Source organism: Etheostoma cragini, chromosome 6 (assembly GCF_013103735.1).
Source record: "Etheostoma cragini isolate CJK2018 chromosome 6, CSU_Ecrag_1.0, whole genome shotgun sequence".
Classification (NCBI taxonomy): domain Eukaryota; kingdom Metazoa; phylum Chordata; class Actinopteri; order Perciformes; family Percidae; genus Etheostoma; species Etheostoma cragini.
In genome coordinates this window covers 14,721,690-14,736,981 of record NC_048412.1, presented here as the reverse complement: position 1 = coordinate 14,736,981, position 15,292 = coordinate 14,721,690, and the positions used below count along the sequence as shown (strand labels likewise).

The following is a 15,292-nucleotide window of genomic DNA, read 5'->3' as shown; positions in this document are numbered from 1 at the left end:
ATATTGAATTCCTTTACCAAACATACTGCAGACCATGATCTAGTTTATAATCAGAAGTGTTTCACTGTTTATCATGAACTATTGTGGTGCTAAAGAGCAACTTCATGACAAGTGTTTCTCCAAATTCCATTGCTTTTACATAGAACATCAAAGATGTATAATCATTTTGATTTTCAGAAGATTGCATTTGCATAACTGCTGAGAAATTGTGATGCATTACTGGCAAGTTAGAAAATAACACGGAAGACAAGGAGCAAAAGCAGGACCAGGAGAATACTGAAAAAAATATGTTGTATTAAAATGGAGCTGCTTGTGAACAGTAACAGTTTAAGGATGATATCCTTAACAGGTTAATGTATACCAATGCAAGTGTAAGAATCCTGACCATAACCAAATACTTATTTGTTGTAAATTCAACAGCTTTCTCCTGAAACATCCTAATTAGAGTTCCGTTGCAACACACACACACACACACACACACACACACACACACACACACACACACACACACACACACACACACACACACACACACACACACACACACACACACACACACACACACACACACACACACACACACACACACACACACACACACACACACACACACACACACACACACACACACGTTACACTGATGTGAAAAGCGTGAATCAGGCCACATGCAAGCATGATATTAAACAGTAGCTGTTGTGCCAAAGAGCAAGAAAATACAGATAGAGACCGACATCTCCAGAAGGGATACAAACCTCCAACATTAAAAGGCTATGTCTCATATAAATTGAGTCACCCTCAATTTTCTTAGCTCTTTTCTGTGAAAAATGAAAAGAACAAAAAAGTGTGGGTTTGTTTCAGTTCCCCTGTGTGCTGGCATCAAACTGCCACACGTTGGACATGCAATCTACAAAAGTCACTACAGTGTTAATACAACAGACAAACAGAGCTGTGAGGATTCTGCATGCAAAATAGTTTGGGGCTAAGATCCTGTGAGCATCAGACTGTAATGTAGTAACAAAACAAAGAGCCTGAAAGGCTATGGAGGACTGACTTACAATTTCTATTTTCATAATGAGAAAGAAAATTAAGAACGGTAGAGTGTGATAAAATAGCAGTTACCATGCCACTTTTTTGTGCACAAATCTATCATCATGCATGTGTGCATTCCAGGGTTTACAACAACAGCAAGCAATGAGAGAAGATTAATGCCTTGCAAACCTTTACAGCTAATGTGTGTAAAAACATATATCCTGAGCCAAGCATAGTCTCTTCTCATGGACATATTCTTATTCTTAGTTACCATTTACATATTCCACCTATTCTTATATTTTTCTAACTCTTAAAATCTACTGGGTGTGCCTTGAACCTGATGAGGATTTCATTTAAAACCTAGCCGTATCGAAGCACAGCATGAGAAGAGGGTGAAATTAGTCTTTTGGATGAGAAGCTCCAGATGGTCGGAATGGAGGTGGAGAGATGGCTACGGAAACGTATACGGGGCTAAGAATCTGACCTTTCGTATTTGCACCACCTCCGTGCTCGTCACTTCAGACACGTGCTACCCCGGGGAGGAGAGAGGGACACGTGTTAGCATCCTCTGCTTGTTGGCTTTAACACTCACATCGCAGCCATAGTGGAAACAAGTCTTCTGAGGGGCCACATGCAAGAGGCCTGTGTCTGACACTAACCTGAATGTCCCCATTGATGGTGGTTATCAGGGAGGAGTCTACTTCTCTCTGGTCCCTCCACGCTGCTGGCTACAGCAGCAAGAGAGACACAGTTCACACTCAGACACCGAGAACAATCTCTGCTTGCTATTTGAGCATCTTTTATTATCAAAAACTATGAAGCAATAACATCAAAAATAGTTCTTTACATTTTATAGTTATCATAATCTACTATCTGTCTATTATCCACAATCACAATACCCAGATAATCAGTGTGGGGACACATTATAAATAGTTTGATGATTTTTCACGGGCAACAGCTATCCTGTACAGCATGTATGGTTTCAACACATATATGATGCCACGTATTTCCTGTAAATAAACATTTAGATTGATTGTTAAACAGCGATAAGGGAGGAATTCTAAATACCTTGACCTCAACCACAGTCTCGATTTTTGAGGGCTCCACAGCTTCTACAGTAACCTCCAGCTTTCTTTCCTCCTGCCGGCTGGTCCTGATTGGAGTTGAGGTCTGGGGCTGATCGAGGAGGTTCATGGGGATCCCTGCCTCAGCCAGAGCAGCCTGGGAGAAGACTGGAGCGCTGACAGGACGGGTGCCCCTCTGTGTTATCACCACTAGACCGAATAAAGACAAATGTGAATGTAAATAAAAGGAAATCTGTTTTAGAACTATGTTTTAAACTGAAAAGATATGATTTGTGTGCACATCTCACATGCAAAGTGGAACAGCTACTAACATCTAAACACACACACACACACACACACACACACACACACACACAAGCGCATCTATGAAAGCGGCCACATCATACTTAGAGTCTCAAGCCTCAATGTGATCATACTGTATAAGCGCACACACACTGCAGGTATACAGTACCTCATATGCTTTGTTTCAATGTTTTTTTTTTAAAAGGACAAGCACACGCCAAAGCCTGAGGTGGGCCAGAAGCGAATATCCACAAAGTGGGATGAGAGCAAAAGCATTGATCAGTTCTCGTTGCGATCCGATGATAGATGCAAAAGCAGATGACGTTAGGCTGCAAGGAGTCGTAAACCTCAGGGTGGTTGAACTGGTGAAATGCGAGATTTAGAAAGCATGATTTCTTCAATCTGCGACCAAAGCATGGTTAGTGGTCCTTGAATGATAGTGAATGTGCATTGCCATCTGTAAACACATTCTCTCGTGAAAAGAAGTCAGTGAATCCTGTAAACACGCTGCAAAAGCTGCTAAGTGTTTCATGGAGCAACAGCAAGACGGCGTGTGCGCGGTTCTCCTGCAAAACAACAAACCCAAACAGGTACAAAAATACCTGACTCTTTGGTGCCAACATCTAGCAGAACAAACCAATCATCGTTGACGTAGGTTTGTGTGAGTGGACGTCTTTCCTCCAGGATCCTTTTCTCAAACTGTGGTCTCCTCTCGGAAAACCTTGTTTTTGCCACAGCAGTTGGAAATTTCACCTCTGCTGGGAAGCGGATGCGCTCAGGGACAGCGACTAAAGCAAACAGAGTATTGTTGTGGAAATAAAGTAGATACAATAAAGTAGTTACAGTGAAATAGACAAATGAAATGACTGATTGGTCTTCAGATACAAAATGTGCACATATTAGAATAACTGTTCACATTCAAAAAGAAATCAAATTGAAATATTTGTATGTATCGCTGGACTAATTTACTTTTATTATACCTGATTTCTTAGTGGCCACATCCAGAAGAATAAACCAATTATCTTCCACCTCTCTCACTGCTGGACGTGGTTTCTGCTGTACGGTCTTCTCCTGCTGCCACATATCCTCCACTATAGCAATGCTCTGCTGGGCTCTCTGCTCTATGGCTGCAAACTCTTTAGCTGTTCTTACTTCAGGATGCGTACGGATACTTTCCTTCACTGCCGCTAATGTAGAATACACAAAAGCCTTCTCAGTCAGAAGACAATTCCACAAGATGAGATTTGTAATAAAACTGCAAGGCACACACAGACCCTGTGTTGTTCTGTCTCACAGCAGCCACGTAAAATAGCAGAATACCTGGTACTTTTGCTGCAACATTTAGATGCACAAACCAGTCGTCATCTATCTGTCTTGGATGTGACGGTTTCATCTCCACCAACTTCACCGGGGACCTCACGTCTTCCAGGATAAATATGGGTTTGGGTTCAGTGGCTGCCCCCACATCCACAATACGCTCAACCGCAGCAACTAACACAAAGAAATACGAGTAAAAGAATCTGATGCATTTATTTGTTATTTTTGCTAGAGCCTTTTAAGGTTGAAAGCATCAGGTAATAGTGCAGTCGACTCAACTGAATGTTTTAGCATAGTATATGCAGACGCTGAAAGGTACCTTGCGGTATGAAGCCAGGCTTTTCGCGGATGATGTCAAACAGGGCAAACCAATCATCTCCTCCTTCTCTCTCTGACGGCATTGCAATTTTGCCAGTTCTAATTTCAGACAGATTTGTCACATCTTGCAGGCTGTTCACACCAATTATCATCTTCTTCCATGTTCTAGTCTCTGTGGTAGTCACCTCACCCTTAAACATCTTGCTCATATCCGGAATAATCTCAACAGGAGTAACTGGGACAAATAGACAGAGTCAAAGAAGCTGAGTGACACTTGTGTATCCACCAAACAAAGCAAGTTAGAAGTTGCAAACACTGGCAAAGAGTGGGGTGCAAACATTTATTACATTGCATATACCTGGTGGAAGTAGGACTACCTCTTCACAAATAGCATCAAACAGCACAAACCAGTCGTCATCTCTCTCCGACAGTGGTTGAGAAGGCTGCAGTCTAATCGGTTTAAGATCAACATGTTGGAGCTTTTGCTCTATGCTTATCACTTCAATTCGTTGAGGTTGAACACTTGGATAAATCTGGCTCGGTACCGCCAGAAAAACTGAAAGCAAACAGAATTTGTACTCAAACTTCAGCCCAAAAATAAAGAATGACCTCAAATTTAACAACAGATATCATCTTTGAATACTGTAGTTTGTGTGACACATTTGTGAGATGGTCTTCTTTGGTGTGATATGTGTGCAAAAGAAAATAAAGACATTTGAAGGCTGTGGGTACCTGGAGGTACATAGGACGTTTCTCTGGGAACAACATCCAGCAGAAGAAACCAGTCATCATCTCTTTCTGGCTGGGATACTTTCTGCTGTCCTCTGTCCTCTTTTTGTATCCCAATCTCTTTAACTACAGCCTCCTTCCTCGACTCTACTGTTATCGCTTCAGCCTCAGTGGAAACGCTTTCTTCAGGATAAATCTGAACATACTCGACCATTGTAACTAATGACAGAAAGAATGAAAAGAGTTTTGTAAGACACTTATAATACGCTAGTAAGTCTTTATGGTGGGCCTGGAAAAAAAGTCCACAATACCTGGTGGCACACATGATGGTTCTCTGGTGGGAACATCCAGCAGCACAAACCAATCATCTTCTATCTCTCTCACAGCTTGTGGCAGCGCTACTTGCTTTTCACCCAGCACTTTAATGTCTGTGTCTTCTGCAATAATCTCCACCCTTTTTTCTCTCTGCACAATGGCTGTTATTTCAACCAGAGAGACATGATCTTCTGGGGACACTTTAACATGCTCTGCAACAGCAACTAAGACAAAAGAGATGCAAACTCCTCAGACAACATGGACAACACAGGGGATTTACAGATGAGTGTGTCTGCAGAGCTCATAACTATTGCTTGTGTATATAAAGCTGTAAAGCAGTACTGTGTCAATACCTGGCGGTACATATGATATTTCTCTGGGAACCACATCCAGCAAAACAAACCAGTCATCATCTCGGTCGGCCAATGGCTGTTGTGGGATTTCTTGTAGAGGTCTTGGTGACTCTTCTACAGCTACTACTTTTCTAATCTCCTCCTCGGCAGTAGTTTGAGTTACTGAGTCAAAACTTTCTGGACCCATCTGGTCTCTTCTTGTCAAGGTAACTGATATGAGTAAAGTTAGGAGAAAGTCTTTTAACACAAGCAGTATTACACACGTCCTGTATATTAGCAAGCACGCACAAAATAAAGCACGAAAAAAACCAACGTTTTAGCAATACCTGGGGGAACATATGGCATTTTTCTGGGAACAACATCCAGCAACACAAACCAGTCATCGTCTCTGTTGGTCACTGGCTGTTGTGGGATTACTTGTAGATGTCTTGGCGCCTCTTCTATTAGCTTTCTTTCTTCAGACACTGCTTCTCTAATCTCATCAGAGACAGAGACAAACCTTTCTGCACCCATTTGGTCTCTTCCCTTCAAGGTAACTAGTATGAGTAAAAGTCGAGAAAGTCAGATGTACACACTTCCTGTATAGTATCAAACAAGCACAAAAAGCACAAAAGAGCCAAAGACTTGAAAAGCAGCACAGGTTTTTTTTGCAGTACCTGGTGGTACATAAGAGGTTTCTCTGGGGACAGCATCCAGCAACACAAACCAGTCATCATCTCTTTCTGTGAGGGTCTGTGGTGGTGGGATCTCTGGTACAAAACATACTTCCTCTTCTCGTTTTTGTCCCGCTTCTACTATAATCTGTGTTTTTTCCTCAACTGTAGTAATCTCAGTCTCTGAGGTGAAATGCTCGCCTTCACCCACTTGAGCACGTTCCACGGTGGTAACTAATTATGAAAGCAAACACACAGAATCTTTGAACGTGGGCGCAAACATGCAATGCCAGAAAGCTCACAGTAAAAGAAGATGGACAGGGTGTGGCGGGTTATTCTCATTTGTAACAAAACTATTTCCAAAGTAAAGATATTAGTTAGACCGCAAATCCAGTGAAGCATCAAAAACACGTAATTTAAGCAAATGAAAAGTACAATTTTGGAAAAACAATACACAAGTTGGTTAATATAGTATGTTAATGCTTATGTATTAGTGGCATGTTGACTCACTGGCTAGGAGGGAGGTTTGAAATAAATGTTCTGTGTGTCTTGTTTAAGCTGATTTGACTCTATGGATGATAATCATTTATATGACTTATTAGGCCGTGGTTGTTTTCCTGTCATATCCATATCTTTACCCCTTTTGCAAAATAAGGACATCTACTATACAACAACCACTGGTACTGTCTACTATACTGTCATTAATTTTTCTACACTTCGTCCACCTGAAATAACCCAGAACTATGCCCACTACAGAGACTAAGACAGTACTTTCTAAATGTTAAATCCTATCATAAGAGCGAAAGGGAGAAGCAATTAATAATCCTGTTAACTTTGTCCTTTCTATTGAATCTGAAGAGGGTTTCTCTACCTCCAACTATTCCATTGTTAATGTAAACTACAGTACACATGTATCAGAGAAGGAAATGATAGTGATATTAGAAAGATTAGTAGATGTCTGTTTGCACAATGCCATACTGTACCTGCTGGTTTAAAAACAGCTCTACATGGAGGGCGGTCAAAAAGTATGAACCAGATGTTATCTGCCACCTGAGATTGATCCTCAGCACGAAGCCTCTCTGTGACTTCTCTCTGAGTTATCTCCTCCAGTATTTCGGTCTTACACAATGTCCCATCTTTATCTAGACTCTCCTCTGACATTTCATCACGCTGTACCTGCACCTTTTCTATTGCGTCCCCCTTCTGCCCTCTCTCTTCTACAATAGTCACTCTCTTCTTAATCCTACGCTCCACCTTCTGGTATGTTTCTACAGAAGTGGTACTGGAGACATCTGGAGATCTGGACTTTAACTTTTCCTCCACCTCATCTTTCCATTCCCCTTCTATCTCGCATAGCTTCTCTCTCAAGCCATCATCTGATGGACTCTCATCTGTCGCCTCCTTTTCACTCTGCTGCTTACCCTTGGCGTCTTCCTCTTCAGGTACCAAGTCTTTTAAAAACACCTGTTTTATTTGCTCTTCCAATTCATCTATTTCATGCTCTTCTATGCCTATTGTCCTCACAGAGTTTTTCAAGACTGTTTCTGTTACACCTTCAAATTGTATTCTTCCTTCCTCCAAATCGTCCTTTTCCTGTCTCAACTTATCTACCTCTTCTTTTCCCAATTCTTCTTCTATTACTTCCTGAAGTAGCTCTGCAGTCTCATCCATTACTTGTAACCTTTCCTCTAAATCCCTAACTTCCCTCAGCCTCATTTCCAAAACATCCACCACTCTCAGCTTGTGGACCAAGATCTCATTTTCCTGCTGCCTCTCAATGTCCTCCTCACTGGTCACTTCCTGCTCTGCCACACACATGCCCAGCTCATCCTTCTCCTGGACCTGGAACTGAGCTTGGGGAGAGTCTGGGAGGAATAAAGGGGAAAGCAAAAGAATGACCCATAAAAGAACTGAAATGGGAGTCACATTACAGGCTGCTAAAGGTATTTGTACCATCAGTATTCAAATTCCTAAGGTAACATTTCCAGACAAAGTGACACAAAGAAACTCACATGGCTTGTCAACATGCTGAAGAGAGGATAGGCGGAAGATTCGGTCAAAGTTAAGGAACCAATCATCTTGCTGTGTCAGTGCTGGTTGCAATAGGCGGTCCAAAGAGCTCATTTTTGCCAAGCTGATCTTAGCTGACAACATCGGAGAAACAATACTGAACACTTTCATATCAAAACACACACAAATCTCAAACTGCAAATGCTTGATAACCGGGCAGAGTAGCACCATTTGCTTTTTTAAATATATAAGCCTTTAAGGATAATGCAGTGTGTAATTCATAAAGTGCATGCTGGCCACAAGAGAATAAAAATCGCAGGTTCCTTAAAATCCAAGCCAAAGTGAAAGATTAAAATAATCCGGGTTCAGATTTACTTTACTAGCTAGCAAACTAGCTAAAGAACCTAGCATGGATGCCAGCCGAGCCTAGCCTCGCCCGGAACATCTGAGGTAGAATTTGAGTATGACAACGTCTGGCTATAAATAGCCAAGAGCAGGCATTAAAAGTGTAAATACCTGGCTCTTTTACAACATCAAAAGGTGGGACAAAGGGAAAAGGAGGAAGACGACTGAGCAGGGCAGACCACTCGTCCGCCTTTCTTCTCTGCCATTGCTCATCCGATGCCAGCTCCTGCCACGGCTGACTGACTGCCTGGGTTGTGGTTTGAGAGCCAGTCTGCTCAGTCTCAGTGTCCTGCCATTTTACTGTGACTGTGTGAACAGACTTCCCTACCTCCCAGGGACGAATGAAAGTCTGCTCCGACTCCTCTCTGGCTGTGGAGAGATGATGAGGTGATAGAAATTATGTAATGGTTCTGCTTGAGAGATGACAGCCACTGTGAATGCTTTACAGTGCTTCAAGCGTGTTTTGGACCAAGTGCGATAACAAGCATTTGTACCAGCCTATTGTGAATCCAGTAAGCTGAGGTTAGTACAAAGCTGAATAAAAGATTCCTCTCATCCTTCACAACAAGAAAAGATAAAAAGGGCAACACTGGCCATCACTTTTCAATGTTTAAAGTTCCAGCTTTATCCTGTTTTACTGACAGACACGGAAGCGGTAATGAGTTAGTCAGTTAAGATGTTGAACATAAAAAGGTAAAAGCTATAAGCAAATGACAGTCAATGTGCACCACGCATCAAGCAGCAACTTCTGAAAATGCCAAAAAAGGAGGAAGAGCAGCCTCAAGACCGAACATGCCTGTGTGTACTAAAGCATGTGAGGAAACTCCCTATTTTTTCTTTCAGACTGACCAAAGATATCCTGCAATCAAGCCATGGAAAGTACAAGGTGGGCGACTTTACCCACATATAAGAATAGCTCAACATTCTGACAAGTTTTCCATCTGATAGACATTTTTTTCCAAAAGGATTACAAGCATGAAAGCAAATGAGCCAGATGAGATGAGGCTGTTCGCAAGCGAGAACAAAACAAATGTAAAAATGCCCAAAAAGCGATGCTGCAGCTTCACACAGTTCCTGGTACCTGGGAATTCAGGAAAAGGCTGAGGTTTGTCAGATGTCAGCATCAGCAACCAATCATCAACGTCAGACCTGGTTGATGCTGAGAGTCGCTGCAGGAACTGGAGAGTTTCATCTCCAGCTGCAGGAGTGAAACGAGTCAGAGAGTAGCTTATTGAGCCTGTGCTGGTATCCAATGATTCTAAAACAGGTTCACACACTCATGCACATACCTCCATCTATATTACGGGACAGCCTCTTGCTTGCAGAGCGTGTGAAGCGAGGGGCTGGGCGGTCAATCATGGAGCTGGCCTGGCGGGTCTGGGCCTGAGTACGCCCGCTGTATCGAAACTTAGAGCCCAAGACGAGGAAGCGACGTGATGAGGGGGGCTCTACCGTTGGAACTCTGAGGGACAAATACAAAAAAATTCATTTTCATCCACCTACCATTAAGCAGTTCCAAATGTACAGTATATTACATCATTTCACATCAAAGGATGCCTAAAAATTGTCATTGTTATGCAACAAGGTTAGCAACAATTTTTACTTTATCTTCTTAAGTAGATAAAACCTTTAAGGGTTTAATTCTGAGGTCAGGACCACAGGGTGTGTAGCTTTTCCTCTGTGATTAATCCATAGACTGTATAAAATATGATAGAATAGAATGCCTTTTATTGCCATTATACATATGTACAAGATTGAAGCCACTTCTTTTCCAATGTCAACATTCACGTAAGAAAAATGTAACAACACGGATGAAAATAATTGGTGCCAAAGAAAAAGGGGGGTAAGGGGCACAGTTCTGAAACGCTACTACTAGGGCTGGGATAAAAAGAGAAAATCAAATTTCCCAATATTCTCGATCAAAAACATTGATGTTGATATTGCAACGATATTGTATGGTTGACTACTGGTGCTTTAACAAAATGTTATTTACACAATGAGATTTTTTATAAATATTCTCCAGAAATGATTTATAATGACTTAGTGGGTAAAGGTAAATAATATAACAGCTAGAACAGTCTGGTAAGGGTTAAAAAGGGACTGTAAGGCAGCCTGTAAAACCAGGTAAATACAACACTTACTACATTACGATATTACTTTATATTCAAAATCTAAGACGAGATCTAGTCTCATATCGCGATATAAATACAACATCTATATATTGCCCAGCCCTGTCATATACACACATATAAAAATACAATGATAAATAAGGTTTGTCTACAGTGTGATTTGCAGTGTGAAATAATTATTGCACAGGGATGAAATTGCACAGAGTTTGGATGTAGACTGTGACATTGGTTTCTGAGGTAAGCGGCCCTCACTCTCTTGGAAGTGGTTGATGTTGGCTAAGACAAAAAATGGGCTAAGAGGTGAAGTGTGGATGGAGCTGAGGCGGGCTGAATGAAGCCTACAGTTTATGCTTGCCTACTGTGATGGCAGCCACCTATCAATCAAAGCGGAACGCTCATAATTATGCAGAACTTTAAGCCTAACAAAAATTTGTCATGAAGGCTTAATTTACTAATATAGAACAAAACCAACTGTAAACATGTTTAATTCTGCTGTAAAGTTTGGCATTTTAACACGGGGGTCTATGGGATTAGTCTATATTGTGCGGACAACATTCATTTTACGGGATTGTTCCAGTGCCACTGGAGGTTATGCCGGATATCCCTTATTTTTGTCAAATTTGAGTTTTCTGTTACACGACTAAAGCACATTTTGAACGAACATGTTTATCAAAACAAGTTCCTTCCAGAGGCTGTTTTGCAGAGGCAGCGTTGCTCCGTCTGGGGCTTAGCACCGCCCGATTCGAATGTGATTGGTTGAAAGTAATGCCAATAAACCAGAGCATGTTTTTCTCTTATGGCACTTCTGCACTGGCTTTATTTTATAGCACCAGAGTTTGCAGCGTGGGTTAAACTGCCAGGGGGACAATATTAGGTTTCAGGTGCAGGGACCGGTTAGCCAATTATCCAGAGAATAGGAACCTCAGAACGACCTCTGTTGCAGGGCAGGAAGGTGTCATTCACAACAAGGCAAGATGGACCTGGTCTTACCTGAAGAAGGTATGGTTTTCAACGCAAACTTTCCACAGCTTCTTGGAGGCTTTGTAGTTGGGCAGTTTGAAGCCAATTGTGCTTTCATACTGCTCTTGCTGTAAGCCAACAAACAAAATATAAAGTCAAAGTTGAATTAGTGACCTCATTATTCTGCCGTGCAGCATGACATGTATCCCAGTCAATTGAAAGTAATTTCTTAAATCTGAAAATAAATAGATAAAATAAAAACTAATTTAAAAAGGGAAGGTCTAGAATCAACATCTGAATTGGAGTTTGTATTATTTTGGTCGGAATAAGTAAGTAATAAGCGCATTTATAAACGCAGTTGTTAAGTCAAATATATAGTATATTCTGCATTTGTATAGCTGTGGGATTACAATCCAACAATAACATTTTAATTGATAGAAGAAAAAGAGCCACGTTGGTTGTTTGGATGAGATACAGAAACAATAAAAACTATTCTAATCTAATTGACATACACAAAAAAACGGAATGGAAAATGTTAATTCAGACTTACCTCTGATGGCCTGATTTTGATAAAGAAGCTGCTGCGTTTGTAGGAAATCTTGAGCACTTTTGGCCAGGGGAAACGGTTGATCCTCAGCTTGTCCTTGTAAACCATCAGACCACCAGAACAAACTCCCAGCGTAATGTCGACACCATCAAGATCCTGCACACGGGATGAAACAATAATGATATTGTCTCATCACACGCCGTCGCCCTAAACCTGCAATAAACAGCCACTGGGAGGCAGACTTTCTCAAGCTACTGAACACATGGAATTTAAGGTCATGGAGTTTGAAATTATATTAGTCTCTCCTTTTTTTATGAAAGAGGCCTGACATCAATTTTGTAATTAAAATATGGATGCGACTGATGTAACACAAGCATGCTGTTGCAAAAACAATGACACAAAAGGAAATCGATAATTCCTTGAGATATGGACTTTGGCATTTTGGAATTTCCATGAAAACCCTGCACCAACCCACACAACACTGATCTCAACAGGTACAATCATTCAAATAAAAAAACGGACCTTAGCTTGGTGCAGGTCAACTCCATACATGGCCAGTTTCTTGGCATTTTCCAGAAACAACATGTCTGCCTGGGCTGGACTCATAGATCTGGCAACACACAGATGATAAGGGTCTTTATTAAGACGTGTTTCATTGTCAGGATTATTTGTAGGACTGGTCAGATCATGCATCTAAAAGGTTATATAAATGCTGAAGATGCAGAGGTCCTTCACAGTTTGTGTCTGCTGAATTGTGCTTAGTCAAACTTAATAAAACAAATGTGTTAACTAAAGATTGCCATCCCTATGTTGCTCCGAACAATGCCCGTCCCCTTTGATTACCTGTATGTGCGGTGCAACTCCATCACTTTTTCCTCCAGCTCTTGGCTCTGTCCTGGGGCCAGGCTCAGCTCCTTAACATAATCTGGTCCATGGAGCTCTGGGTCATACTCTCCCAGCTCTGACTGGGCTGTGTAGGAGCCCAGCAGGGACAGAGTGACAAAGGAACAGGGAAGAACACCACTCATAATGTCCTTCCTCAGCTGGAGACACAGAAAGTACCTAAATAACATGTAAAAGGAGAAAACAACTTATTAAGACATGAAAACTGTATTCAGATTTTACTGTAGTGACCATATTTTAGAAAAACACGCTTGAGAGTTAGATGATAAGGTGGAGACCACTCATGTATGTACTCTATATACTAAGCTAAAACCAACAGGAGTTTAGCTTAGCTTAGCATAACAACTGGAAGCAGGAGTAACCAGATAGCATGGGCTCTGTCCAAAGTTGTTTTTTAAAAACCTCCCTACCTGCGTCTTTTAAAGCTCACTAAATAACATGTCACAACTCAGCAAATAAGCAATCTCCCTAAATGTTAAACTGTGTCTTTTACACTAGAGACATTCACCTGGTGAGGTCTTCAGTTAGCTGTGCTGGATCGGGAGGATAGAACTTTACACCGAATGTGAACTCATACACAGCACCTGAAACCTGTTTCCTGATCTCTTTGGTGGACTCCAACCATGTCTGCAGAAAAAGGGAAGAAAAATAATTACCAACTGCTCACAGTCAATTTCAGCATCATGAAAAATTATTATATAAAATTATGCTTTTGCAGAGTAACTAAAACTACCGGAGTAGAAAAACCGGCCTACCTTGCCGTTTGGGGTCTCCGAGGTACAGAGGCCAAAGTAATCTCTCTCCAGCAGGTTGACGTGGTCGCACACCTTTGTTAGAAGTTCTTGAGCTTTAGCATGTTTCTACATGAGACAGACACACCAAACAGAGGGAGAGTGATATTCCTCAGTCTTTATAACCATGTGAACCTTTAACAGGGGCGACATGTTATAGTAGAATATCTACATAGTATAATTTGGGAGGTTTCTTACATCAAGCTCACACTCAAACTGAGTGTCGTCCAGTAAGGTGACTTTGCATTGCATGGTTTTCTGACGTTTGGAGCCTTTGGCCTCTTCTACCTTCTTCTCTGTCTTCTTTTCTTTTACAGGCTTCTCCTTCTTTGCCTCGTCCTTATTTGCCTTCTCCACCTTTGCCTTCTCCTTTGCTTTCTCCTCTCCTTTGGCTTCTTTCTCCTGTTCTGCTGGTTCTTCCTCTTTTTTCTCCGTGTCCTCCTTCACTTCTTCCACAACTTCGGGCTCCTTTATTGCAGCTTCTTCCTTGTGTTCCTCTTGAGCCTGCTGGTACAGTCAACACAAGACATTAGCAAAGTAAGTCCAATACAGTGTAGTAGTGGAGTGCAGTGAAGTAGGTAAAGGTACCCAACCCACTTTTTCCCCCTGGCCCGATTTGGAGTCAAGACTAGTGTGATCCCACCACAAGAAGGTCTCTAGTTGTTCTTTTTTTTAAATGAGGACCATGTTATAATTAGTACAACTACAGATGTTCGTAAACAACAAATACTGCTGTTGTATGCTTGCTGTAGTTTCAGACCAGCATAGATCATTTTGGTTTCAGACCAAGCTTTCAGCTCAAACCAGCTGGGTTACTTTCGCTGAGCAAGCTGTCCACATCATAAAAAATTAATCAGAAAGAAAAAAAACATGTGTTCCTGTACGAGAATCCAGTCTGCTGCCTCAATGTGTATACATGAAAGCTCTGTCTTTGTCTCATTTCTCACACAGTATAAAAAGGAAAGTTTGACATTTTGGAAAATGCCCTTCTTCTCTTTCTAGCCTAGCGTTAGAAGATTGTTCCGTTAAATATTCCGTTACGTTTAGCATAAAGATCAGAAGCAGGTGGAAACAGCTGGCCCCGGGCTCTGTCCAAAGCCTACCTGTGCCTCGAACGCTCAAAAAATTGCCTCGACAAGCTTTATCTTTTTATTTAATCAGTCCAAAACCAAAGCGTAAAAACAACAGGGGGTCAATTAATATGCGTAACTATTCCTTGGACCGGAGCAGGAATCTTGTTTTACAGTGGCAAGAAGAAAATAATCAGTCTGGCACATAAATCCCTGTTAAATCCTAACTTCATTTGTAGTTTTAACACTTTGGATTTTGCACCGATTTAACAGACATGATAAAACGGGTACGTCCAGAGCTTTAAACAGGCTGGTAGGTAGATTTAGTCAACTTTATTTCCGGTCTTTGTGATAAGATGAGCTGCCTGGCTGTAGTCTTTTTTTTTAATATATATA

At 41.4% G+C, this 15,292-nt stretch overlaps 1 protein-coding gene across 32 annotated transcripts in view; it reads right to left on the bottom strand.

The window, feature by feature from the left end:
* The window catches only part of LOC117946871 (protein 4.1-like), a 34,864-nt gene that overhangs the window by 8,074 nt on the left and 11,498 nt on the right, over positions 1-15,292 (bottom strand). For 10 of the 32 annotated variants that reach the window (XM_034875320.1, XM_034875306.1, XM_034875302.1 and 7 more), the window contains exons 3-28: positions 14,025-14,333; positions 13,791-13,895; positions 13,544-13,662; positions 12,976-13,194; positions 12,655-12,742; positions 12,136-12,288; positions 11,616-11,713; positions 9,786-9,958; positions 9,578-9,694; positions 8,608-8,865; positions 8,094-8,225; positions 7,065-7,955; positions 6,085-6,315; positions 5,755-5,964; positions 5,429-5,638; positions 5,072-5,299; positions 4,764-4,979; positions 4,390-4,587; positions 4,033-4,266; positions 3,717-3,887; positions 3,377-3,583; positions 2,999-3,184; positions 2,098-2,303; positions 1,689-1,757; positions 1,514-1,558; positions 753-815 (exon numbers count right to left, since the gene is read on the bottom strand). In XM_034875320.1, the coding sequence (XP_034731211.1) occupies positions 753-815; positions 1,514-1,558; positions 1,689-1,757; positions 2,098-2,303; positions 2,999-3,184; positions 3,377-3,583; positions 3,717-3,887; positions 4,033-4,266; positions 4,390-4,587; positions 4,764-4,979; positions 5,072-5,299; positions 5,429-5,638; positions 5,755-5,964; positions 6,085-6,315; positions 7,065-7,955; positions 8,094-8,225; positions 8,608-8,865; positions 9,578-9,694; positions 9,786-9,958; positions 11,616-11,713; positions 12,136-12,288; positions 12,655-12,742; positions 12,976-13,194; positions 13,544-13,662; positions 13,791-13,895; positions 14,025-14,078 (4,881 nt within the window). In that variant the 5' untranslated portion in view covers positions 14,079-14,333. The remainder of the gene's footprint in view (positions 1-752; positions 816-1,513; positions 1,559-1,688; positions 1,758-2,097; positions 2,304-2,998; positions 3,185-3,376; positions 3,584-3,716; positions 3,888-4,032; positions 4,267-4,389; positions 4,588-4,763; positions 4,980-5,071; positions 5,300-5,428; positions 5,639-5,754; positions 5,965-6,084; positions 6,316-7,064; positions 7,956-8,093; positions 8,226-8,607; positions 8,866-9,577; positions 9,695-9,785; positions 9,959-11,615; positions 11,714-12,135; positions 12,289-12,654; positions 12,743-12,975; positions 13,195-13,543; positions 13,663-13,790; positions 13,896-14,024; positions 14,334-15,292) is intronic. The other 22 variants (XM_034875308.1, XM_034875329.1, XM_034875319.1 and 19 more) reach the window with 13 other exon arrangements.